We start from the raw sequence: 25,832 nt of genomic DNA on the forward strand, positions 1-25,832 counted from the left end.
GGCAAATATTAGCTCCCACACACTGCTAGATGAAAGAACGCCTGTAGCAAAGTCCAGTTTTCTTCAAATGTTTTTTGATTCCTTTTGATTTGTTTTGAAACATAGGGAAGGAGTAATTTGTGCTTTGCCATTTGTGCTTGATAAATAAGATAAACAGCATTATTTCAATGATGATTGAGAGCTATGTACCAAGGCAGCTTCATTAAGATAGCCACCCAAATTTTACTCTATTTTTCTTTACTTGGGATGAAGCAGTGCACAACTGGACTTTATTTAATTTAATAAACATAATTCTCCTCTGAGAAACTCAATCCAATCTCAATACAATTCATGAGTCCTGTGAAATTTGATTAAATTAGCTAATCCAAACCATTTCTGTCTTCACAGCTTACATAGGTGAAAATATAAACCCCATTATACAAAAAGCCAACAAATACTTACAAAGGTCCTAAGACTTTGGATAACAAAGAACTCAGGTACAGAAAACACCATTTAAAATAGCTGGTAATTAAATACCTGTCTGTGTGTGGGTGCATGCATGTACTGTGCACACACATAGGACTTGGAGAAATGAACATTGAATTTTAACCCTGGAAATTGGTGTAGAATGTCATTAAATAAGGTATATACTTCTCAATTTTGGCTCACACGTCACTTTTCACAACCTGCTAGGGAGTGTGAGTGCTTGCTGTGCCCAGCCTTGCTTTTCTCCACTGCTGCAAATGATGCTCAGTGCCTTACAAAGTTCTTTTCTGCACAAACTGTGACTCATGCTTTTCTGGATCCAGCACATGCATGTATTTACTGTTTAAGTCTCAGGTGTCTCCTATACAATGGAAATCTTGGCTAAATCCACTGCAACTACAGAAGTACATGTTGCTTGGCATTACTGAGAATATCCCAATGTCAGAATATTTTAAAAAGAACTACTGGGTTTTACTGTTTATCTAGAAACCTTTGTAGGAGGGAGTGTGAACCAACCAAACCTGCTGTGTGAAGCTAAGCAAAGTCCATCCTAGCAGTAATTTAGGGAAGTCTGTGGAAGTGTGTGATCCTGTAAGACCTGTCTATCAGCATCACATGCCATGTTTATCCATGACTGGCAGGACTGGAGGGTAGCTTATGCCCCAGAAGTTGTGAGGGCTGTTCCACTGAGAGCACCTCAGTAGTGGTCCCTGGCAGAGAATATTTCTAGGGACAGAAGCTGTGAAGTGCCATGAGTGTCAGAATCTGGTACATCATCATTCCAGCAGGAACAGCCTCAAACACAGTTTGGTGCTTTGGCACCACTGGTGTTGTTTCCAACCATCAGTAGAAGACATAAAACCTCCCCAGAGGTGTCTGCATGTCCGAAAGAGCAAGTGTCCACCCTCAGAGAACTCCCATGCTTGCTGGGCTTTGGGCATGACCAGAGTGACTGCAGCAGGTTGATGTGAATGCAGTGTCACACCAGGCACACCTGGGCACCAGTGTGTGTGTGAGCTCAGGGCACAGCCTGTCAGGGAGCTGACACTGCAGGTGCCCATGCTGTTCCTTTCCCCAGCCAGCTGGAAAAGCTGATAATGGCCTGACTTCAGGGATAATTGCACTTGAACTTTCCCAGCTGCTCCAATGCAATCAGCAGAGGAGGAAGACAAAAGGACGGAGTGAAACGAAGATGCTCAGAAGTAAAATCAGTCCCCTGCCTCTGTGCCTGTTTCATACCTTGGATCTGCCAATTCTGGCAACTTCCTTCATTCACATAAGTGCTAGACAGAAGAGAATATGACCAATGAACTCTGGGAATAAAGCTCCTCTGATTCCCTTCTTCGCAGGTGTTCGTTGTCACATCAGTGCTAAGGAGCCACTTGAAAAGGCCATGGTGTCTTAAATGCTGACAGAAATACTGCAGACATGTGAATCCTGAGTGCTGCTTCTCCTTTTTTCTTCAACTTCTGATCAAGTGCATGCAGAAAAGCTCATGTTGGAGGCCTCTGAATGACACGGTGTCACCGTTCAGATGCACAGAGGCGGTGGCTGCCGTGCAGCGCTCGGATAAACAAACCCTGAACCAGGGACCACCCGTGCTTCAGCTCTCCCAGGACACAGCCTCTGTGCTGTGCTGTGCTGTGCCTGGCATTTTGACTCACACACTGAAATATTTACTGCTTGCACCACCTTCCCATACTGGTATCTTGTAGCTGAAGCTTTTGGCATTAGTTGCAATTTGAAAGCAGCCTTCTGTTCTATTTACCTGAATTCCGCACTGCAGCCTGGGGTTTTAAGCTGGGCACCTCTCAGTGGGAATCTCAAAAGCACTTAACTCTCCAAGGAACTAAATTTTCCCTTTAGGTTTACGTTACTGAAATTGTTGCTGCAACGCTGAAAATCTATTTTCTCTCCTTCCAAAAATCAGCCATGAATTCAAGCATTGGCCAAGCATGCTGAAGCCTTGCTTTGCAAGAGCCTATTCCTGTTAGCACATCCACTTTTTGGATTCAGTTCCTTATCAGAAGAGCTGGAGCTCTGCTCTTCAAAGGTAGAAATGCAGGGTGCAGTTTCCAGCAATAGTGCAAGAAATAAAGCAGGTAAAAAGCATTAGGCTTCTTGCCTAAAATGCCTCAAGATTAGTAGAGCCCTCTGAGCAGCTTCTGGGGAAGTCCAGTGAAAATCTGGCTGCTTTGATCTGTGTCTTCAGTGTTCTCCTCAGTTTTGTTTTTAGCAGGAACTGGAAGAGCCTCATATTTGGTCAGGTGAGCTCTTTTACAGGATTTGACAAAGACTGTACTATTAAATCAGAATTTTCAGAGGAACTTTACTTCGAGCTTTTGTTTCACAGAAAAGCTTGTAGAGTTTGAATTGTTGCATTGAGGTCACTTCCATAGCCAGTAGCCTATGTTCAAATCAGTCAATAATGCTCTTAAAAGTACTGAAACTATGGATGTGTGTTCATGATAGAGCTGGTAACTGTTTGGGTAATACAGATGCAAAAATCACTCTCCATTTTCTAGTTTAAAAAAAAAAAAAGTTGCTTTTCAAGGAGTTACTAAAAAAAAGCAGGACTGTGTGCTGGCATGTGCCCAGAGTTCTGCAAAATAAACTCTGTGAAAATTAAATCCATTTTAAAGTATTTTCCTGAGCTAAAGTTTCTGCTCAGACTCTGAAGTGCAGTGAGATCTCTGGAAAAAAATCCCTTTGTTGATCTGGCTTTTCAACTAAGTGCCTGTCATCTGTGAATAAAGCCAGAATTTTTGGCAAGGTACTTTTTCAGACAGAACAACTTCAGTTCCTTGCTCTTCACAGCGTGGTACTCCTCTCCTTGCTTTGTATCTAATTCAGCCTGTGGTGTGAGAACACCCCAGTTCTGAGCTGTGCAGAAGCACTGCTGCAGAGTTACAGGGAGAAAAGACTTGGTCTTCAGAGGTGTGCCTGTGACTCAATAAATCCCTTGGTGTACCTGGGACTCAATAAATCCCATGGCGTATTCCAGGGAAACACTGCTTGAAAACTCCACTCTTCAAAACTTCGCACTTTTTTGCCTGTTGATTCATAGATTTTTCAAGGGCAAAAGGAGCCTTGAAACATCATTAGCTTTATTTCCTGTATGCAGAGGCCTGAAATATCATCAGCTGGATCTCAGTAACTTCCCTGGCCTCATCTTCCAACCTGGCTTTGAGGTTCCAGTGGCTGTGAGATGGGCAAGCTCAGGGCTCTGGTGCTCTGGGCACTCTCCTCACACTGCTCTGGAGCTTTTCAGAAGTGCAGCTGTCCCTCCAGAAGTTGGTTACTTCCCAGTATTAAAAGGAATAATACCAGCTGCCTTTATCTCTAATCTGAGCACAATTTTAAATCACAGATGTTGCATCTCCCACTTTCTCTGGCTGGCTAAAAGAGCTCTCGTAGCTAGCTTTTTCTCCCTGTGTACTGTGTCATCAGCTCACCTCCTGATCTTCCAAAAGCTAGACAGATAGAGGCTCTCCCATCTCTCCCAAGGAGGAATTTCTTTCCAGCCCCAGAGTAATTTTAATTGCTCATCAATGTAAACTGTGTATTTTTCAGTTTGCTTTTGGAAGGCAGAAGCCAAAGCATGTGTGGCATTTTATTACTGATAGAACCAATGGAAGTAAAAATTATATCTTTTGTGTTTCAGCTTCATGTGAGGAGTTTGGTGTTCAGGCACTTCTGATATCTGTGTGTTTTAGAGACTCCCTTTTTTCCCCCAGCAAATACAGCCTGTGTGTTCTATTCTGAAATATGCAATCTTATGTTTGGCTCTATAAAAGTCATTTGGTGTGAGTGACCCCAGCTTACTCACCAGCCTGGCTCGCTCTCTGATACTGGCTGGTACTCACTGTAGTTTGCTGGGATTTCACTCGTCCTGTCATCTGTACACTTTAGTGCCTGGGATATTTTAATAATTTCTAAACCTCTGTCTAGAATATTAAGAAGTGCCAGTCCTGGGGATCCCTGGGGAACAACACCCCAATTGTATTATAATTGCTCATTTACAGCTACTTTTGGAGAGTCCCCAATTAGCTGGGTCTTAATGCATTTTTCATGTGTTTTATTAATATTGAAACATAGAGACAAATCTAATTAAATGTTTACCATTTAGCCACTGCTTTGCATTTTAATTAAAGGAACAAGAAACGGACTTCCCACCTGCGTAGCTGCTTATGAAGTCAGCCCTCTGTGCTCCTGGCAATCCAAGCTGCCAGTGACCTTACCTGGGAGCAGGTGTCTTTGGAAGCATTACAGCTCAGTTTGACATACTTATCCCTGTGTTTGGTTGATGGGAGTCAGTGCTGACTCCATAATTTTCTTCTTTAATTTTTTTTTTTTTTTTTTTTTTTTTTTTTTTTTTTTTTTTTTTTTTTTTGTGAGACAGTGTTTTGTGAGTTGCTTTTTCAGGTTAACCTGCCCCACCAGCCCCAATAACTGAGTGTTTGCTGAGCCATGTTCTACTGCCAGTTTTCCACATGCTTATAAAAAGGAGTAATAGGGTTTCTAAAATATACTTCTTTAAAATATTCCAGGAATTGGAACAATCTGATAGAAACTTAGTTTAGTAGAAATGTCTTTATGTCAAACTAGTTTAAGGCCAGAACCTCCTTACATTTTTTTCTTAATTGTATAGCAGAAAATCAGACGTGGATGTTGGTACATTCTTTTCAGCATATGTAGTATATTCTTGTACTGTGTTTCACAAGAAGCATGAGCTGATATGTGCATGGAATTTCGTATAATTGATAAGCTTTATATTCTCCCTTTGGTACTAAGAGTCTGTGTTTGCAGTTGCTGGCAAGGGATGTGGGTGAATTTGTGTACAGCCATTTATTGCAGATACAGAACAAGGCCTGACAGGTGGGCAGCCCCTTGATTTAATGTTCAGTGGTGACCTTGTAATTCTCCACAGAGCACAGTAACTCAGCTTTTGTACCACTAGTTGCAATATTAGAAAAGGATCATTTTTACACAAAGCCACTTATCTGGAAATTTATACTCAGGTCAGACCATTGGGTGTTTAATTCTGAAGTAATTATGTGATAGCCGTGAAGAATAGGAGTTTGTCAGATCCTTGCAATCAAAAGTCCTGACCTTACACCAGTTCTCAGGTGTGCTGTGCCTAAACTGTATAAAATGCTGTTCCATGTCCACATCAGTGTTTTGAACTGGGCCACGCAAACCAGACTTCTGCACAGGACCTGTCCTGCTGTGCTTGGGAAGCCACAGCCACACTGGTAAAATATGGAGTTTTGTGTCAGACTTGGGTCAGAGCAGGAAAAGGATGGAGTCCTTTCCCTCAGGTGTAAAAAAGCCATTGGTTAGTAAGGGTTGAGGAGAGGTGAATGCAGTGAACATAAAAGTACAAGGACAACTTTCCTTCAGACCAGTGGATGCCTCTGTAACAGGAGACAATTACATGTAAATCATGAGTATTTGCAAACCAACCCCCCATTACTCAGAACCAGGACACAGGTGAGATAACCACGTTTTGTCCAGTTATTCCTGCAAAGTATTTTGTGGTTTTTTCCAAGCACAAGGATTTTGCTCTGCAGAAGGCCAAAGTAACAGCAATATATTTATGTATGCTGGTGAAAAGAAAAGAGGGAAGTGACTAATTCATGCTTAAAGCCACCTTTCAGAATAGCTAGTGTATCATTTTTGGTGTACATCTAAATTGGAAACTACCTACGGAGAAAATGGCATTGCAGAAAGTATACCCTGAAGACGTTTGTTATTGCAGAGTTTGTTAAATTATAGCCTTTCATTGAGGTTATTACTTGAAGTTCAATTAACATTTTAAATGTATGGTTGGAGACCAGCAAACGGGGCCTCAGCAGACAGGTGGTCTGGGTACAGAACATGTTCCCTGCCGCCAGCATTACCATGGCAAAGCCAGGAGGAGAAGCTGTTCTTTTCCATAAAAAGCCACAAACACCTCAACCGTTTTGTGAAAGCTCCTTCCATGTGGCACACGCTTCACAGGCTTACAGCAGTGCACTTCAGCAGCAGTTACGGTTTCATGGACATCTCCGTTGGAAGAAAATCTTTTATCAGACAGACAGAAAGTCCCACAGCTGCCTTTTGTTCAGCCTACATGGAGGTTGCTTCGCCTTCCATTAAGGAATCTCCAGTCCAGACAGAATTTATTTATTTACCTGGAATTGAAAGACAGATACAGTAACAGAAAAATTTGATTTTAAAGAATAGGTTTTGCGAAGCAGATATATCTGAAGATGGAGAAGTATGTGAAATCTAGTGGTACAATGAACTTGATTTGCATTGGAATGGCAAGCTGAACTGCTTCAAGTTGCTTGTAATGTTTTTTCCTCAACCCAGAACAGTGTGTTTTAAATAAAGGGAATCAGTTTAGCTTTCTAATAAATACCTTCAGCCAGCATTTTCAGAAGGGATTTGTCAATTGGTGACTGCCCTTGAAACAGATTTGAAAGGCAAGCAGACGTGGCATCTAATGGAAATACGACGCCTCTCACAGTTGAGTTACTGAATAAAAAATAAGTAACGAATGCAAATAGGAATAAATAATGCTGTGAGGGACAGAACTTATGCTGCCAGAGCCTAGCAAAGTAACTGCTCCACGGGTGGGGATTTCTAGAAGTCATGGGCACAGAGAGGAGAGCACTAAGAAAACCAGCATTAACAGTTTCTGAAGAATCTCTGGCATGGGCATCTCTTGGCCCTGAGAAATATATTTTGCAAAAATACACAACTGCAGAACCAACCCCGTCCCTGCCAAAGTGCTGACCAGTTCCACTGAGTATCTTCCTTCCTTCTTTTAGCAGTTGCTGGGTAAAAGTCACCCACCCAGTGGCAGAGGTTACCATGCTGATGTATAAAATCTTGCAGTGGTTCTGTAGATACAGCACTGAAGTAGGGCTCCACGCAGTGGTGTATAGCAACTGTTGGCAAATGCTTATCTGTTAATGGCAACCTGTGTGTGTATAATGTATTACTGCACAGCACCTGTTTATGGCAGATTGGTGTTTAAGCAGTGTATTGCACAAGGGAGAGACTTTCAGGCTGAATGAAAGCATTCCTCTCCATTACAGGCAGCTTGTTTATCACAAGCACCGGTGTTTCTTGAAAGTAGGAAACAACCCCCAAATACTCGGAATATTTAAAACAGCCTAATTGCATGGTGATTGCCAGATTTGTAGTGAGTGGGTGGGTGGGATTGGTCTCTCACAGCAAGCTTCAGCTGCTCTCACAACCTGCCTTCGAAGAGCTGCTTAGGGAAAGGGGAAGGAAAGAAAGAGTATAAAATCAGCTTCTGAATAGTGTCTGCAGGATCTGGAAGCCTCCCACCCTGCATGTCCCAGCCCCCCGCTCAGATGGGCTTGGTTGGTGCCTCACGGGGGTGGCTGCAGTGTTGGAACTATCCAGGTGGCCTCTCCCAACACACTGTTCTGCTCCCTTCATCAAACACAAAACCACCCCAAGCCTTTGTTGCTATCACATCTGTGTTTTTTAAGGATTTTGTTAGATCTGTCTGTTCTGGCAGACTCTCAGAACTGTCACGAGAGTTGCTGTCCTGTGGACAGCCTGGCTAAAGGGCTCTGGTCACAGGTCTGCCCAAACTCAAGGCAGCTTCAGGGTCTTCCTTCTGGTCCCTTCACACCTCCTGCAGTATTAAACCTACATTACAGTCCCATCATGCCCAAAGCATCACCTCCTAGCAGGTCTCTGATAACTGAAGACTGTCCAGGAAATTGCAGTTTGAAATTTGTATGATTATTTTCATTAAATTTTTGTGTATAGCAAACACTAAATTTAAATATCAGCATATCTGTCCAACCATTGTTTTCCAACAGAGAAAGGGCTTCTGTGGTCCAAGTATTGTTTTGTAATAATCAGTTTTGTTTCAAGTAGCCAGAAATACATTTTAGATAAGCATATTAAGAGGCCTACCCAAACTTCAAAAACTGGCCTAAAACAGGACTCCAGATTTCATGGGAATGAGGAATTCCTTTCTAGTATTTACATATAATTGCGTCAAAAGTTGATTAAAACATTAGCACTTCTAAATACACCCTGCCAGACTCTAGGAATACTACAAGACATCAAGAAAAAATAAAATGAATTTTAAAAGCCAATTCAAGTTCTGATTTCCTTTCTTTGCGGTTATTACTTTGATTAAAAAGTGGAAACTGTATGTCCCTCTGTTTGAACTTTATTACTGCTTTGGCTGCATTACAGGAAATTATAACGGGACGGTATTTTGACTTATGTGGTATTGACTGACTTGATCTGTTTGAAGAGCTGCTACTAAATCCACACAAGAACACTCCCCGCTGTGTGTTTGAGTTTGTTGAGAGCCTCCTTCGAAAATCTCCTCTAACAGTGCAAGAATTTTTCTCCCAGCACTGCACATTGTATCCCTGGACAAAGCAACTTATATCTGCATCATTCCATTCTCAGCCCAGTTATCCATCGGGCAGTAAAGTGCTGCTGCTCCTATGGACAGAGACCTGGCTCCAGATTTATTCCAGGCACTGCCGCGGGTGCCCATGGGATCCCCTGCTGCTGGCTTGTTTGTGGGTTTGGATTTCCTGCGCTGTCACACCAGGAAAGTGCCAGGACTGAGAGCCACTGGGCAGTGACCTAGGGAAGGGAAGGATGCAGGTGTCAGTGCAGGGCATCGCAGTCACTGCTTCTTAGACAGGAAATGCAGGCACTTCCAGACACCTCCATGCAGGGGGAAATGCTGAGGTGAATATAAAGGCATAGAAGATGTTGGCTTTCTGTGGTCTCTGTCTGCTGGAATCTGCAGTGCCTTCCTCTCACAGACCTGTCTTCTGCTCACACCCAAAACTTCCTTGGTAAGACAGACTTTTCTCCCCTTTTTATCCACATTATCAGCTCAGGAGTTCTTCAGGGTGTGGGAGGGCAGGGTTCAGTTTCCTGCCTTGCATCAAGGCATTCAAATCTGTACATCCTGGTTCTCGCCTCCCAGTGCAAACTGCCTCAGGCTGGTCTTAGTTGGGGTCTTTTCTACTTTTTCTGTTGAAATTCTGAGTATTAAGTAATCATTAAGTTAAATACAGATATAGTCCTAGGGGTGCTCTGATCCATGGCTCACCAGTGATCACAGCCACCGAGCTGCGGGGCATGAGCCCAGGAATGGTTGTGTGCTGTGCCCATCTCTCTCCCTTTGAGGCTGAAGAGCTCTCTGTGCCAAGAGAGCTGTCCTGGGGAGTGATGGTTGCCAGCTCGGTGTTCTCCCCTTTAACAGAGCAGCCCCCAGACTCTTTCTTGGCTTGCTGACCCAGGAGCACAGAGCCTTCATCACAGGAAGCAAAGGAGAGAATGAGACGCCTAACTCCACACCCTGGGTGTTCACATACAGGTGGCAGAATAGCACCCTCTCCTTCCCCACAGAGGAAAGGGAAAATAAGAGTTACTCCAGTATTTTGAAGGGGCCTGTGGTTGTGATCTCTGTGCTTTGGGGATGGTCCACTGGAGGGTCTGTGTTTCATTCTGACCCCAGTGTTAGACCCCCATCAGCAGGGACCGGGCTGTGCTTCTGCTCCTGCCGCACTGTGGGAGGAGGGGCAGTTACCTATGGATGATTTTTTTAACAATAATGATTACAACAGAAGGATTCCTGAGGCTTTGTTGTTCTTGATGAGCCTGCCAAGCAGCAGGTATGACTTGACCTATCATTTTAGCCTTCTGGCTGTGTCTCCCCATTTGCTCAGCATCCCTGTGTGCATGTTCAGGAAGGCATTTGATGCTGATTGGAACTAATTCACCATCACAGTGGGGGGAATTCACTTATATTGCTCTGTGCTAACAGCTATAAGCAGTGATAATTAATAGCTCCTAATTGCTTAATCAGTGTAAAGTTTTAGTCTATGTCACATGTGAAGGTTTTTATTTTGTGTGGATGACTAAACCCCCAATTAATGCATCGAGTCACACAGCCTTACCAGCACTGTCTGCTCCAGACAGAGAAAAATAACCAGTGTCTTCATTACCCCCCTCAGGTCCCTTTCTGTAGTCATTACCGTGGCCTGAAGACATTTTTCTGTAGCAGCTGCAGTAACATTACAGTGAGCTCCCTATCAGCTCAGAGCTGTCAGCAACAGATATGAATCCACCAGCCTGAGCCCGTTCAGTGCTGCTGACATGCTCTTCTTGACTTTCCATTTATTCCTTTACCTCTGGTGGCCAATCTCTCTTAAAATCAAAACTGTCTGCCACCAGCGTATCTGGCAATACTCTGTAATTTTGCAGTTCTCAACAGATGCCCGGTCCCTGTGCACACGCAAGGATTGTCTCCATCCCACATTACTCAAGGAAATGCATCCCTCTTTGGTATTCAGTTTTTGTTTTCTTCAGTGCTGGCTGAGTTTTATCTCTGCTCCCTCTCCCCACTCTCCCTCACACTGTCCGTGTATCTCTTTCCGTGCCTGTCTTTCAGGGCATATCTCTTGGATTGTTTTCATTTCCCAGACCTGTTTCCCAGGCCAGTTTCTTTTCAGCTGCCTGTCCCTGAGTCCCTCTCCATTTGTGTTTGTCTCTTTTCTTATCAGCTGAGGAAGATGAGGGGGAGATAGAGGTGTTGACTGGCAGAGCTGGAAGTCCCTGTTGGAAATGATTGTGAGCAGGAGTTTGCTTCCACCCTTACTGAGCTCCAGGCTGGATGCACCCTCTTGGCAGGTGGGGTTGGGCTCTAGGGAACTGTTGGATGAATGGATGGATGGATGGATGGATGGATGGATGGATGGATGGATGGATGGATGGATGGGTGGGTGGATCCACAACAGGTACAGTGCTTTTCCACAGTGTAAGTGCTCGTTGATGAACCCTATGAGAGTTTTCTCTGTAAAGGGATCCCATTAATGTTTGTGCAGGGTGTCTCCATTGGGCATGGAGACTTCAGGAGAGAAGCAAACATGCAGAGAGGAGACAGAAAGCTCAGCTGCTGCCATTTACCATAATAAAAGTAACAATACCAATGCAGGTACAGCTTGTTAAAGAAAAGCCTGAATTTTATGGGACTAATCCTACGTTGGAAAACTATTTGGTGATAGATTCTAAGGTGAATTCATCTGACATGAGTAAAAGCCACATAGTTTTTTAGCAGTGGAATTGACCCTTAGATTTCTGTATCCCATAATGCGTTACAGAGAGGGAGAGAAAATGAGCACTAGGTATTTCTATCACATGTTTTCTTCTTTTATGGAAAGTTTTACTTTTTCTTGCAACATGTCTCTCCTGCCATAAGGGAAGGAAATCCTGGGAAGTGTGAGACTCTCTTAGGTAATTAACTTTCAAATTGATATGAGAGATCTGAAGGCTAGCACAGGGCCGGTAGGAAATGCAAAATTATTTTTACCTAACAAAGAAGTGTGAGTGAATGAATGAATGTGTGACTATAGGAACAGTCAGACAAGGACAGGGAAACCATTATGGCCTGATAAAGGCAGAACAATCCATCACAACAATAGTATCTTTAATTCTCCTTAATGCTCTGCTGAGGTGTTTGAATTACATGTTGATTTTGTTATCTATACCTACATAGAACTAAGGAGTTTAGCTGCCTAGAAAAACAACACACAGGCATATTCAAACCTTCTGTCTCACCTAAGCCATGCAAAGAACAGCCTGGGACTCTTACCACAGAGTATACCTGGAATTTCTTGGACTTCAGGGCTGGTTTTGTCGGAAAACATCTCTATGGCATCTCTAGCATTTGTGCAGGAGTGAATTTTTCAGGTAAAGGATGAGTTTCTAAGCAGCTTACAGAAGCTAATAAATTATTTATAACTGTTTTGATAGTTAATAAATTATTTTAGATTGTTAGGTAAGTAAAGAGGCTGCTTAAAACTATGCCTTGCAACCATCCACGCCACTTTATTTTGTCCGTTTACTTGCACTTCATTATCAGTGTGTTGCAGATATCCTAATACTGAATGATGATTTATTAACCTGATAGAAACCATCTGTAAATGTAAGTTTTGTGCAAAGTGAGACACTTCTCCTCTTATTTCTGCTTTCCTTTGTCTTGGTTTGAAAGACAGGTATCTGCTAAGGAAGGCAGAAGCCTCCCTTGGAATGGCAGATGCAACCCCCCTTCCCTCCGAGTTATTATAATTTTGAAATCAAGGGCTTTTAGGCAAAGATGTGGGAAATAGGAATAACAGTTCTTTACTATTATATATCTATATGTGTATAACCAGTCAAACAAACAACAATAACTATGGCAGTAACAGCAAACGATCACAAACCCAGTCCCAGCCTTCTCGGCTGTCAGGCCCTTTCCCCTCGGGTGCAGTTCCGCTCACAGCCGGCAGGGGCGCTGGCGGCTCCCGGTGAGCAGGGCAGGTGCAATGGTTCCCCCGCGGCTGCAGGGGGCGCTCCGGAGCGAGCTCGGGGAGCACGCAGCTCTGGTGCCCTGGGATCCCGGGAAGGGATGGAACAAAGAAGCTTCACAAATCCTGGGCAGCCGATCCCGGTGTCCGGCTGGACCCCCGGGAACAGCAGGCTGGAACTGCAGGCTGGAATGGCAGGGACGAGCACAAAAAGGGGAAGTATCCAAAAAGGGGAACTCCTCCGGAGGTCTGGGCAGGCAGGGCAAGCACGGCTACAACACAGCGAAGGCTCAAAGCAGCGGCGGGGCAGGGTGGCCACAGCCCAGCTCCTAGCGGGGCAGGGAAGGCGACTTTGGGATCCCGGGGCTTCTCCAGCAGAAGGAAAAGCGGCTGAAGAAAGCAGCTTCCCTCTTTGTCCTAACTCCAGACTGACTGCCCACACACCCAGGTGAAACAAAAAGAGCAGCCAGGTCTTTTGTTTTCTTAAGTACCCGGCCATTTGTTCCCCATGCAACGTGTATGGGGGGGAAATTCCTTTAACAGAAAAAAACCCGAAAAACCAGGAGAGCTCCTAAAACCCCAACATCCTTCGACTGAGAGGGGTCTGCTCGAGGCAGCTGGCATAGCTGATGGGGAATAAGCAGTGTTTCTTCTCTTTTGTGACACTGAGCTTAGAGCTAAGAGGAGGACTTCATTTTTCTTGTCTCATCAGTAACTTAATCCTTTGCAGTTTTACTGTTTCTGAAATAATAAAGTCAGTCTGGAGTCAAAGGAAAGCCCTTCTCAATTCTCAGGAAAACACAAGGATGAAGTAACCTTGGTCTTTCCCAAGCTAGTGAGCAAACATTTTCTGCTGGTGGCTTTCCCTGGCTGGGAAAACAGAAGCATCTCTCACAAATAAAACTCTGTCCTGGAAATGACAAGGAAGGTGCTCTGGCCAGAGTCTGTAATTCAGATCTGTTGCAGTAGTTTTACCCAAGGGAAGACAGCCCAGGAGACAAAACATTGGTTTTCTGTGTGCAATTTGCCAAAGCAAAATTAATTCTCATGTTCCAGTGGGAATCTGCCCTTTCTTAACCTAGATTTCATAACAAAGCCTGTGAAAATTATGGAAGCCTCCAAACTGTCACTGTGTGTGCAAAACAATGCTACTATTCAGGAGCAGAAATGTACTCCAGTGTCCCAGCTGTAATGGGGAGGAGAATTTTGTAGGTTCTTCTCTTCCTTATCTTGCTTGGAAAAGGAAAACACAGGGTTTCTCTAATGTGCCTTCACTAATGTGCAAGAATCAAGCAAATGGGCCAAGGTTATGCCCTGCAGAGGGTTTTTTTTTTGGCCAAATTCTTTTAGCCCTTTCTGCTGTATGCTGGAGGGGTTTAGAATATTTTAGACACAATGAATAACAGGAATGATTTATGCCACAAATTGTTTAATAATTTTTTTTTTCTTCAATTCTCTTGCCTCACAGTCTAAAAATCTTAAGAAATATATACAGGAAGATCTGTGAGTAGTGGTAGAATTTCTCCAAGGGCCTTGTCAACCTTAGGGCCAATACATTTATTATCATTTAAGCCTGACATAGAGATATAATTGTGAGATCTGCTCCTCACATGAATGCTTGTTATGCTCCTGAGTGCTTATGTTGACTTCCACAGGACTATTTTTGTTTTAATTTTGCAGAGCTGGTCTTTAATGTGTTTCAATCTGTCCTTATTACAGGACAGATTTTCCCTTAGTGGGGAAAACCAGGTGAAATACAGAGGGTTGTGAGGGCAGAATCTAGACCAGTTCATACTGAGAGCAAAGAAAGTTATTTTTCTCTTTAAACAACCAAACCAATACAGATCCACTGTTTGGAGGGAGTTTGGTTTTTAATTCTCAGTATATTTGACCTTCAAAAGGACACATAACAATGCAATTCAGAGGTGTGCTGCCTACAAGCTCAGCTCCTGGTTGTGTCTGTACAGCTGAGAAAAGTGAAAACAATGAAACAGACACTTTTGAGTTCCCAGTGAGAAAAAAGGAAACTGGCAGCCTTTTCTTGCTTTATTGTTAAATATCTCTATTTAAATGCAAATCATCATCTGACACTGCCAAACAAAGTCATGTACCAGGCAGCAGGCATGCAAGTTAAATTTTTTTTTAAAATTATGTTTTGAAGATGCTGAATTGCTTTTATTTCCAGGAGGAATAGAGGTGGCTGAATAAATTTTTGGCTGCGTACTGAGGATCAGCTCAGCACCTAGGAGCTTCAGATATGAAGATTTGTATTTTAAGTGCATCTTTTACAGAATCTGTAGTTAGGAATCACTTGGAGGTGATGCCTTAGGTTTTAACTTTTATATTTTTCAAATCCTGTACTGCCTGGTGTGTAACTCTGAAGTTTCATGTGGCCTGTTAACTTCTGCTCTCTCATGCTAGGCAGACATAACAAGCCTCTCTAGGTTTCCACCTCAAGGACACCAGGTGCCAAAATGTGTAAACTAAAGCCTAGAAGGGGGGCAAACTTGGGGTACTTACATCATGAACTGAAGTTATAATTGGAGAATTAACCCTGATACACAAATGGACCAAACTTATAAAAGTGTGAAGAACCCGTGACCCACAGTCCATCTTGGGTGTAGCCTTTTGACTGCCCAGGGTGTACCTTTGAAGGCCCTTCAAATAAATACCTACTTTTATTCTCTTATTTTTGTCTAGTCTCTGTTTTTACGTGGCCACCTCAAGGCATCAGAGGGATGCTGAAGTTTTCTTCTGTGTTATCCCACAGCACATGTTGCAGTGGAAAGCCCAGTGTTTACAGTATGGTTTGGAATGGGGTGGAATCCAGGGACAAAAAGGGGAAGGAGCAGCCAAACTGCTGCCTTACTGTGCCTCAGGAATGTGTGGTTGAAAGTGATCTGTGCAGTGCTTTCTGGTGCTGGATGCACCAGAGGCCTCCAGCTTTCTCCCTGCACTCCAGACCTCTGAGCCTAGAGAGGCATGAGATTGGACCTCAAGGAAGGATTGGGATAGAGGAGACTCTTGCAAGAGGAGGCCCCTTTCTGGGTGGGTTGTGGCTCCTCCTGAGCTGCCCCAGCAAGGATGCTCCAGCTCAGGGGAGGGCCAAGCACAGCCCACAGTGGTGAAGGTTCTCTGAGTGTGCATCCATCCTGCTCCTCCTGCTGATCAGGAGTAGCTAGTTAATAAAACCCACTTCCAGGGGAGCATTTCTATTCAGTTCAGCAAGTACCAAAATCAGCTAACAACCTGTATCTTATCAAGCCTCGTCTGCTAAAATTCTTCCTTTAATTTGCTGTTTACCTCGCCTTTTTAAACTTTCATTCTTATAAATCAGTGTGGATATATTTGCTTTCTGTGCAGGGTTCCAGTAGTCTCTTAATAATCATAATAATCGTTATTACTGATTAAAGTTTCATTATTCATGCCAGATGGAGTGCCCTCCCTGTCAGCCAGAATGAGTTTGCATTTATGTAGGTACAGTACATTTGTGATCTAAATAAACATATGGTAGAAGGTGACAGCGAATTATGTGCTGGTGATGTCAGCAACAATGTTTCCCAAGTATAATTGCTTTAAATGAACATGAATGCAACAAGGAGTTGGTAGTTTTAATAAGGTAGTTGGCATTCAGTGTGGTAATTACCAGTCAGCATCATCAATGGCACCAGGAATGCTAAGGGAGGAACGCTGGCTTTGAAAAATTAGTGACAGAGTCTAACTTCACACAACCATCACGGTGGGTTTGCTCAGCTCTGTAACATCTTGCAGGTGTGAGCACACTGCTAGCAGAGGAGCAGTGTTTGTCTTTAGGGTGATCCAACCTTAGCTGAGAGGCATTTTGCACTTTCTCCGACACCATCTCCCATCAGGGCATGTGGCAAGTATTTGATTTAGTGTAATGGAGCAGTGTTAGCAGCAGCAGCTGTTAATACACGATTAAAAGGATTGGACCTGGATCCGGTTCAAAGGGGAAATTCACTTAGCAGAATCTCAGCAGTATTCAGTGATGGATAAAAGTTTAATCAAACACTAGGTTGGGTTCCCGCAATCAAAAGCGCAGCAATAAGGACTGTGCATAGTCTTCATAAGCTTTACATTGGATTTCTCAGCTCGTCCCATCAGCTCTGGCTTTGTGAAGGGCTTTGCTGCCTGCCCCTCAGGCACTGCCACACCTGGGAGTGCACCTAGACTTTGGCCATGTCTAGATGGCAGCCATGGAATGGGGTCTCCATTCCCTCACAGCCTGGACTGGTGTGGGACTGTCTGAGCGCTCTCTCCAGTGGTGCTGAAGTGCAGCCAGAGGAGAACATTCCAGCTCTTCTCCTTGCTTGCCATTCCCTGTCACAGGGGTCAGCATTTTCCCATGACATGGACATGTAAACTCAACTCCCACTTCAGTCCAAGTGGCTTTCAGTCACTAATTACTAGGTAGTTTATAAAACCTACCACTGCTAACACTTCTTCTTCCAGCTATATTTTACAGTGAAAGCCCCCACAGTTCTTTTTCTTCAGGGACTAAACCTGTTAGCATGTGGAAAGATGATGCAGGGCATCATGTCCAAGGTCTGAAGGAACATGAGGTTCCTTCTGAAGCACAACCACAGGCAACTAAAGAACCAGCAGCCAGAAAACAGAAGGTCCTGTGAGCTTTGCTGGGTTAAGTGGTTGCACAGGGCACATTTCCCTTACCATAATTTGGACATGCAGACCATGCAAGTTTGTGGGGAAGAGGGGTGGCTTTTAACCAAAGACATTGGGTAGAGTGTCCCGTTGTTCAGATGAAATTAGACAGGAGGTAGGTAGCTGTGTAGCCTTTCCAGCACAGCCATCTCTTCTGCTGTGGAAGAATCAGCAGGTCTTAGAGGCTGTGGAAAGCAATAGCAATAGCACTGAGTGATGACATAGTTCCTCGGTCCTCCAGACTTGCTCATACTTCTTTTTGTTTTAAAATGTCCCAGTCATAATGCATACCAAAAAAGGTATTCAGGGTATAAAACATTTAGATAAGTATTTCATATAAGTTTGACACCAGGTCTGGTTATTTAGGTGAGCCTTTTTTACAGGCACTGCTGCAACCTTGCTAAAGCATAAAAACCTTCCAAAGACAAGATGGACTCTCCTCTTCTGCAGTTGCTGGATGTTAAAGGAATGAAAGGAAGCCACATTTCCAATCTCTCTCTTTCTGTCTGTCCTGCAGGTGGTCGTTGCCATAAGTCCTGCACAGGACGGTGCTGGGGACCAACAGAGAATCACTGCCAGACCTGTAAGTGTGTAAGAGTGAGAAACAAAGGACTGGAAAACAATGTAGCAGAGATCCTACATGTTTTTTCTTTCAGTTGTGAAGGGATACTATGAATTCTGGTTCAGTATAACTCTAAAATATACAAGAGGTTTTTTTTCCAATGTTTTTACCAGTAGATTATCTGCTTTATTTTCCACCCATGTGAATGATATTTTTCTTTCCTCCCTTGTACTTTCTAAAACTGCTTACACTAACTTGAATTTTCTTTTCACTACTTGGTAGCAACATGGAGCACAGCTCTTGAGAATATTGATGGTTATTTTGAAATGCACTGAAATGAATACTGCAGGAATAGAAAAAACTACAAGGCAGATTTGGAGATCTTTAATGACCACCTGACACTGCAGAGTTCCTGATGCCAAAATACTCTGTTGATTTCAATGGCAGCCTGGGAATATTAGTTAGCTTGCAGAACTGTTCTCTTTAGAATAACTTCAGAATGTATTTGAGTTGCACTGAAAGAGAGAATAATAGTTTTTTTGTGAAGGAAGTAGTCAGTGAAGGGTTACTCATGATGTTTGTCCTCTTGAATATAGAGAACATTAAAATGAGTTTCTTCCTGGAGTGTTTTAAGCTCCTTCACATAGGCACTAAAGAGCTAGAAGTACAGTCACAATACTAGCAGATAATAAAAGAGGAGAAAATTGAGAGCTTTTTCTACAAGTTTTTTTCTTTTTCCTGCTTCCAAGAGGGTGCAAACCAGTTGCTTTTACTGGAGTCACTCCTCCTGGGAAATTAAGTAGTTGCTGGGAGCTCCCCAGCTTCTTCAGCTTGTGCTTGTTTCCTTGGCTGAGTTGTAAATAGGTGGAAAGACTGTGACAAATGAGCCACTCCCAGATGAGCACCTCAACTGATCTCTGTGCTGAGGAGAGCCAGCCCAGTGTCATCTGCCTTTTCCTGGGACATGGTAGGAACAGTGCAGCGATCCCTTAGGACATGTTGTAGGACTAAGTGATGCAGAGCAGATTCTTCTTTGTCTGAATTGAGCTAGGACATCTCCTTCCTTTGCTGGCAGTCTTTATGAAGGCCCCAAGGAAGTCAGTGCTCCTTACCAAGAAAAGAAGTAGGTTCTGGGTTGTGTGCTTAAGTAGATAATGGAAAGTGACTTAAACCCTAGCTGACCAAATTATTTTATATCATGGTTAGAAGTAATCAATGTTTTTTTTTTTTTTTTCTCTGTCCTAATAAGAGGCTTATTTGTCTATTAAAACTAGTAACTTTGTAAACAGCTGCATAATCCATCCAAGCATGAGTAGATTTATTCAGGCCTTCTGTGGTTAGCTTATCCAAGAATAGTTTAAAATCGTGGCAGTTACGTTCCATAAGGAGCCCATGATCCTGGTTCAGGCCGTGTCTCCAGCCTCATGGTAAGTCCAACCGTGTGGCTGCAGAGGTCCATGTGGCAGGATCAGCTCCCATGGTCTCAGCCTCTACAAAGCACTGCTCTCAGATAAGTGAACTGATTTGGTGGATTAATGTAGTAATACCAGGGGGAGAAAAGCTTATCTGCAGTGCTGTGAAGGCAGGAGCTCAGCAGGGCTGCACGGAAGGTTGGCTCCAGGAGTGACAGCTCTCCCTGCCTTCACAGTGGCTGCCCTTGCAAATCCAAACAGTGGGGACAGGCTAAGGCACAACCATAGGTTAAAATAATAAACTAGGAAAAGCCATAACCCATCTAAGTTTCAGGGAGATACACAGATCACTCTCTTCTACTCAAGTAGCTGCTCCACATCCTCTTACCTTCAAGCCCACTCCACAGCCTGTGATTGTCAGGGACAGGAATTAATTTTACATCACAGACTTCCTCTTTGCCTCCATGACCTTGCTGCACCTTGGACAAGCAGCAGGATTGAAGGAAAAGACTGGCAGAGGGTATTCCTTCATTGTATTCTCACAATGTGTTTCCTGTGAACTTTGTGAAGAAAAGAGGGGGAATTTGAGTAGGGACTCAGAACATAGAAATGCAAGTGGGACTATGCTTTTGCTGCCTTCATTTCTGACTTTAAAAGATGTGCCTGGCTTTCAGGCTGACAAATGTTGTTAGATCCAACCTGGAGACAGGATGAGTGGTGTTGTGCACATTGTGCCCACCTTAACCCTGTCACCTTGGGGATGCACGTCTTTCCAACACTTGTAGGAAAATACTCCAGCAGTGCTACATCCGAGTGCCAAACCATTTTGATACTAGAAACAACTCAGAGCTGCATTTCAATAATTTCTTCTTTTTTCTTGATTGAGGATTGAAGCAAAATATTCTAATGAGGCCCCCTCCCAGGATAAGATTTAAATTATTTTCCTGGGTAAGGATAAAAAATGAAAGATCTTAATCCGTGTCTTTCATTTCAAATTACATATGGAAAAAAAATCTAAATCCCTTTGTTTTTTTCATGAATATCATCTACCTAGCTGCTTCTTATGTTGCCTTCCAGCAACATCTTTGTTGCTAACTCTGTCTGAAACACCACCTGCATCTAACTCTGTTCTAATGTCTAAATGTGACAAGAAAATTCATGTATTTAAGAAGACAATTAATAGGAAATTTAAGGCAAGCTGTTCTGTCAGGAGGTAGAGAAGATGAAATTCCAGGGTACTGTTTTACACAGTTAACAATCCTTTTTTCTTTTATAATTAAAATATTAGTAGATATTAATAGGAACAATTTGAAATCTAGATGATATAACTTGTTTCAGTGTCAGGAAAGGCTAATGTGAAAATACTTTTAAAAAGACTATTTTTCAAAGGGTATTGGGCACACACTGAATAGAATGTAAACCACTCTAAATAAAATCATAATAACAAATGGTTTTGGAAGGCAGTAATCAAATTTGAAAATCTATGGTTAGGTTGTTAAAATTTTTGCTGTTCATGTCTGTTAAGAGTTTCATGTGGAAATTGAAACTTTTACAATTCAATACATTATTAAAGTGACAGATTATGCACTTTTCCCAGGAGGAATGTAACTGAAAAGAGAACAATCTAAATTAGAATATAGACCCAACTAAGGGAATGCAAAAAGACAAATATAACCTATAAATCAAACCTGGAACATGAAACATTTAGCAAATGTCAAGTGCTCCATGACTGTGTGTGTACAGGCGTGTGGTCTGAGCACAACTGTATTTATACAGTCCTTGTGCAGCTGGTGTTGCTGAGGAGAAGGTGCTAAGTTAGAGCAGCAGAAGGGGAGCAGGAGCCTGGAGGGGCACACAGAAAGAGCTGAACCAGCAGCTGGGATCAATCAGGGAAACCCAGCATTTCTGCTTGGACCCAGCATCTTTAATTAAAACTCTTGTATTGCTCTAATAACTTTGCATGTTTGCAACACTTCCATTGATTTCAGTTACTTCCCATTTTTTCCTTCATAGATCTATGGTGTCCTGACACAATTAAAGATGAGGGGAAAATATAAAGGAGACTGATGTTTTGCACACATACATAAGGTGGTTATTTCATCCCATCCCCAACACAGCTTATTGCTCTGAAATGCTGGTAGAGGTTGACAGTCTCACCCAGAAATCCATCTCAATGCACAGCACTTTTTTCAGGACTTTGGTGTTTGTCCTTTGGTCCTGGTCCTGACTGTGACAGTTCTGTGTAGTTGAACCCTCCAAATTCTTGGGATCACACACATGATCTGTAGGAATCTAGGCAGGTAGTTGTGCTGACCCTCAAAAGATCTGCTTTGAAGCTTGGGGTCTCAGCTGTGATTAGTGAGGGCCTCCTCATGGTTGTGTTGGATGAAGATATGAGTATCTAGCACCTGAAATGCCGCATTCTGGGTAATATTTATAATTCACTCTTTCACATAGGTCTTGAGTTACAGCTATAAAATCAATTAATTGTATTTGGAGGAAAGTGTTTAGGGAAAAAAGCTTGTTATCTTTTTAAACCAGTGCAGTTACGTGTATTTTCTGTGGGGTTACCCCCTGAGAATGATTGCAGGAAGCTGAACTGGTGAGTGATATTTATTTGCATCTGAGCAATCAGATTGTTTCAGGCCTTAAGACAATACACAGAATTTCCTTGTGTTTGTTTTGTGTTGGGGAAAAACCTTCCTTTTAAAGTTTCTTAAATGTGACTCCTTAAGATTATTCAGAGCCCTTTAAGATCATTAATGTCTTGGTGTGTGTGGTGCCACTGAAGACACCTGACAGGTTCTCTCAGACCTGGACCTTTAACAGCAGCTATAATGCAAATATGGCATACAGTGAAGCAGGAGATAGATATGGTATGTTCTGGCCTCTTCCTAGAACAACATGTTGGCCTTTCTGTTGGCATTGTTTGTTCTCCCTCAAAAATAAACAAATGGGGAAGAACAGCGACAAACCTTTGCTGTAATTATTAATTTTGCTTCAGGAAAACCCACAGTGTTCCCTATCCTGAGCAGTGTGGTAGAGACCCTCCTTGAGCTGGTGTCTAACCAGAAGCAAAATATGCTTTTTGAAGGCATCCAGTTCAAGTACTGTGTTGAAGGACTGTGTTCCTCCAGGTCAGCCCTGGTGTGAATGGCCCATCCCAAGATCAAACCCAAAACCTTGGTGTTATCAGCACCATGCTCCAACCAACTGAGCTGTGCCACTGTCCCTCCTCCATGGGGAACCAGTGGCTCCATGGAGAGGGTGGACATCATGGCCCACACCCCACACCCAACAGCAGCTGGTTCTGGGGTAAATAAATCGGAGGTGAATTAGTTAGGTGGCTCACACTGATTATCCAGGCAGAGGGGCTTTACACCAAAACTTCCCAGGTTTAACCAAAACTTCCAATAGCTGTGGGCCAGCAGCAAGGAATGTGGTTAACAGTGGGCTCCCTGCATGGCCTGAAGGCACAGCCACAAAGCAGAATGTGGCTGTGGCCATGTCAAAACACAAGATGCCGTGGTGAAGGGGAGGCAGAGTATTTGGGTGGTGTCCCCTCAGCTCTGGGACCAGCTGCTCCCCTGGGCAGTGGCACGGGTGAACGCAGAGACTTTGGGTTGTGGGGTGCAGTGAACTGAACGGCCTCTGTGCCCCTCCACTAAGGGGGAGCCGCTGGGAGTTGGTGCCCTCCCTCAAGTCAGGGTAAGGCTGGGCTTCACCTGTCTGTGAGGAAGACAGTGCCCAGTCCAGTGCAAATCCTGAGCTGGTGGAAAACAAGACACAGTCAAAGACTAGAAAAGGTATTAATTTTCCTGAGCCAAGACTGTCACCACGGTGTGCTGGTGGCTCACAGCCACAGGTGCCATTGTTTCACATCTGTCTTAATGTTTATCAATACTGTCACTTAAATAAACAAATCTTTTTAATGTGCTTCTCAGGCAGTATTGGCAGCAAGTGCCTTCACAGAATTTCCCAAATTTCTCAAATTAGATTGCACAAGGCACAAAAGCCTTTTCTGTTTGGGAGTTTCTCTCTGGTAGCAGCAAGATGAAATTGCTCTAAAAGCACATTGTTTCATTCCACAGATTATAAACAATCACTTCTCTTAAGTTATTTACATTTTTATGTCTTAAATAAATACTGTATGTAGCAAGAAGCTTCGGCATTACCTTAAGTATTTCTGCTAAGCTGTGAAGGGATTTTGGATCAGAATGTACTTATAAAGGAGTTACATATACATTAAAATAGTAGAATTGAGGAGAAAGTTGGATGGAATTTTGTTTTTTCTTGCTTCCTGAAAAGTGTTTTTCATAGAGAAGTAATTAAATGCTTTTAACGGCATAGATGTTGAAGGTTAATTACAGAAGTGTATCATCCCAGCTTTTATCAAAAGACAGCTGACAGCACAGTAGGCAGTGGTGGTTGGTATAGTTGTTTGCATAATACTAATTTATTTTTCCATAAAATACAGATAAAGGTTATAGCCGAATGAGGGAGGGGAGGCGGATGCTCCACTGGTTGACCATTCTTTGCACAAAACTAAACCACAAGTGGTGTGGTGAGAGGGGGTGTCATATCCTGTTGAAGAAAACTAATGATTTGAAAGTAACATTCCACATGAATTTTCAAGGGTAAGAGGGCACACTGCAAATTCCTTCTCCACGGTCCTTGAGCAACACGTGTGTTCCTAAAGAGGGGATCATGCAGGCATTGTGGATACAGGTATTGTGCAGATGTTCTGGATGCAGGTGACATGCAGATGTTCTGGATGGAGGTGTCCTGCAGACATTCTGGATGCAGGTGTCCTGCAGATATTCTGGATACAGGTGTCCTGCAGATATTCTGGATGCAGTTGTCCTGCAGGCATTCTGGATCCGAGTGTCAGCACCCTTGAGGCAGTTCCCTCACTCCTTGGGGCTTTTTCCAGCAGGCTGTGGGTGTTTTGCTTGGGGAGCAGTTGGAGAGCTGTCTGCCTGGCCCTGTGTCTGACGCTGTCCCTTTTCCTGCCCCGTGCAGTGACGAAGACCGTGTGTGCAGAGCAGTGTGATGGACGCTGCTATGGGCCCTATGTCAGTGACTGCTGCCACCGCGAGTGCGCCGGCGGCTGCTCCGGACCCAAGGACACCGACTGCTTTGTATGTGTGATTTTTTTATTCTTCCTGCCAGTCACTCTGCAGATTCTTAATGCTTTAATCCATGAAATGCACAATTTCATCCCTTTTAATGTACTATATGCACAGTCGCAGATTCAGGATGCAAATTTTAGCATTTAGTATTTTTCATATTCTATTAACATCATTTATCTACTTAATATTACCCATTAACAGATCTATGAGATTTGTAAATACAGTTTGGGAACCATTAATGTGCTTGTCTCTGTGATTTTTATCTTTTTCTTTTCCAAAATTAGCTTTTAGAGGTGATAGCAAATTTTTAGAAGTATTTGTCATTACATTTGAACATGATTTTTATTAGTGCTCTGTGTGCTTTTCATATGAAAGTCAAGAATACTATTTAGCTTCTCTGTGCAAGGTGTTCCCTGTTTCTGCCAGACTTAATTTAAATTCAGCTTTTTTACTGGGCATGCTTTTTTGTGGAGATGGAAGGAAAGTGGTTCCTAAAACACTCTCCCTCAAATGCATGTTACTACATGTGTGCTTCAGATGGAAAGAAGAAATGGCTTTTTCTTTAAAGAAAGACAATCTAAACATCCAGGCCATTAAAAAAATCTGTTTTGTTTCTAATCCATTATTTCTAAGAGTTTTAGCAGCTTTAGAACCCAAAACTGATCTCAAAAAAGGTGTAGCTCATCACACTGGGCCGATGAGACAAGTTTTGCTAATGGTTTCAGGGGAAGCAAATCTAGGTCTAAAGAAGCCTAGAATTAGAACCTGCTAGAGAGGTGGGTTTTCAAAGGTACCCATGTGACTGAAGAGACAAATACCTGTGAAGTTGACTGCCAGGTGGGGTTGGGAGGAGGGTATGGAAAATTGCATATGTTTTGAAACTGTGGGCAAGTGGCTCATAAGGAACTGACAAAAATGAATCTTTCTCTATCTGGCCCTGACTGTTTGACAGTGATAGGTTTTGTGCTTCAAAACCACACTGCTGTTCTTTGGCTGCTGATGAACTGTAGTGGTGGCTTGACTTAGCCACCAGCAGGATTTACTAAAACTGTTTTCTGTGGCTTTTCTCAAGTAGATGCTCAGCACATATAGTATGGCTTTTTTTCCAGTCACTGGAAGTTCTCTGTTGGCTTTGAACTAGAGAGATAGGAAAATAGCATTCTTTCTTGTGTCCTGTACAGTATAAATAGGTAAAGGGAAGAGGAAAAATGCAGTCATTGTT

At 43.1% G+C, this 25,832-nt stretch overlaps 1 protein-coding gene across 3 annotated transcripts in view; it reads left to right on the plus strand.

Moving 5' to 3' along the window:
* ERBB4 (erb-b2 receptor tyrosine kinase 4) overlaps positions 1-25,832 on the plus strand; it is a 574,516-nt gene that overhangs the window by 382,272 nt on the left and 166,412 nt on the right. For all 3 annotated transcript variants that reach the window (XM_069021790.1, XM_069021791.1, XM_069021792.1), the window contains exons 5-6: positions 18,022-18,087; positions 24,501-24,619. In XM_069021790.1, the coding sequence (XP_068877891.1) occupies positions 18,022-18,087; positions 24,501-24,619 (185 nt within the window). The remainder of the gene's footprint in view (positions 1-18,021; positions 18,088-24,500; positions 24,620-25,832) is intronic.

Source organism: Aphelocoma coerulescens, chromosome 7 (genome assembly GCF_041296385.1).
Source record: "Aphelocoma coerulescens isolate FSJ_1873_10779 chromosome 7, UR_Acoe_1.0, whole genome shotgun sequence".
Classification (NCBI taxonomy): Eukaryota; Metazoa; Chordata; class Aves; order Passeriformes; family Corvidae; genus Aphelocoma; species Aphelocoma coerulescens.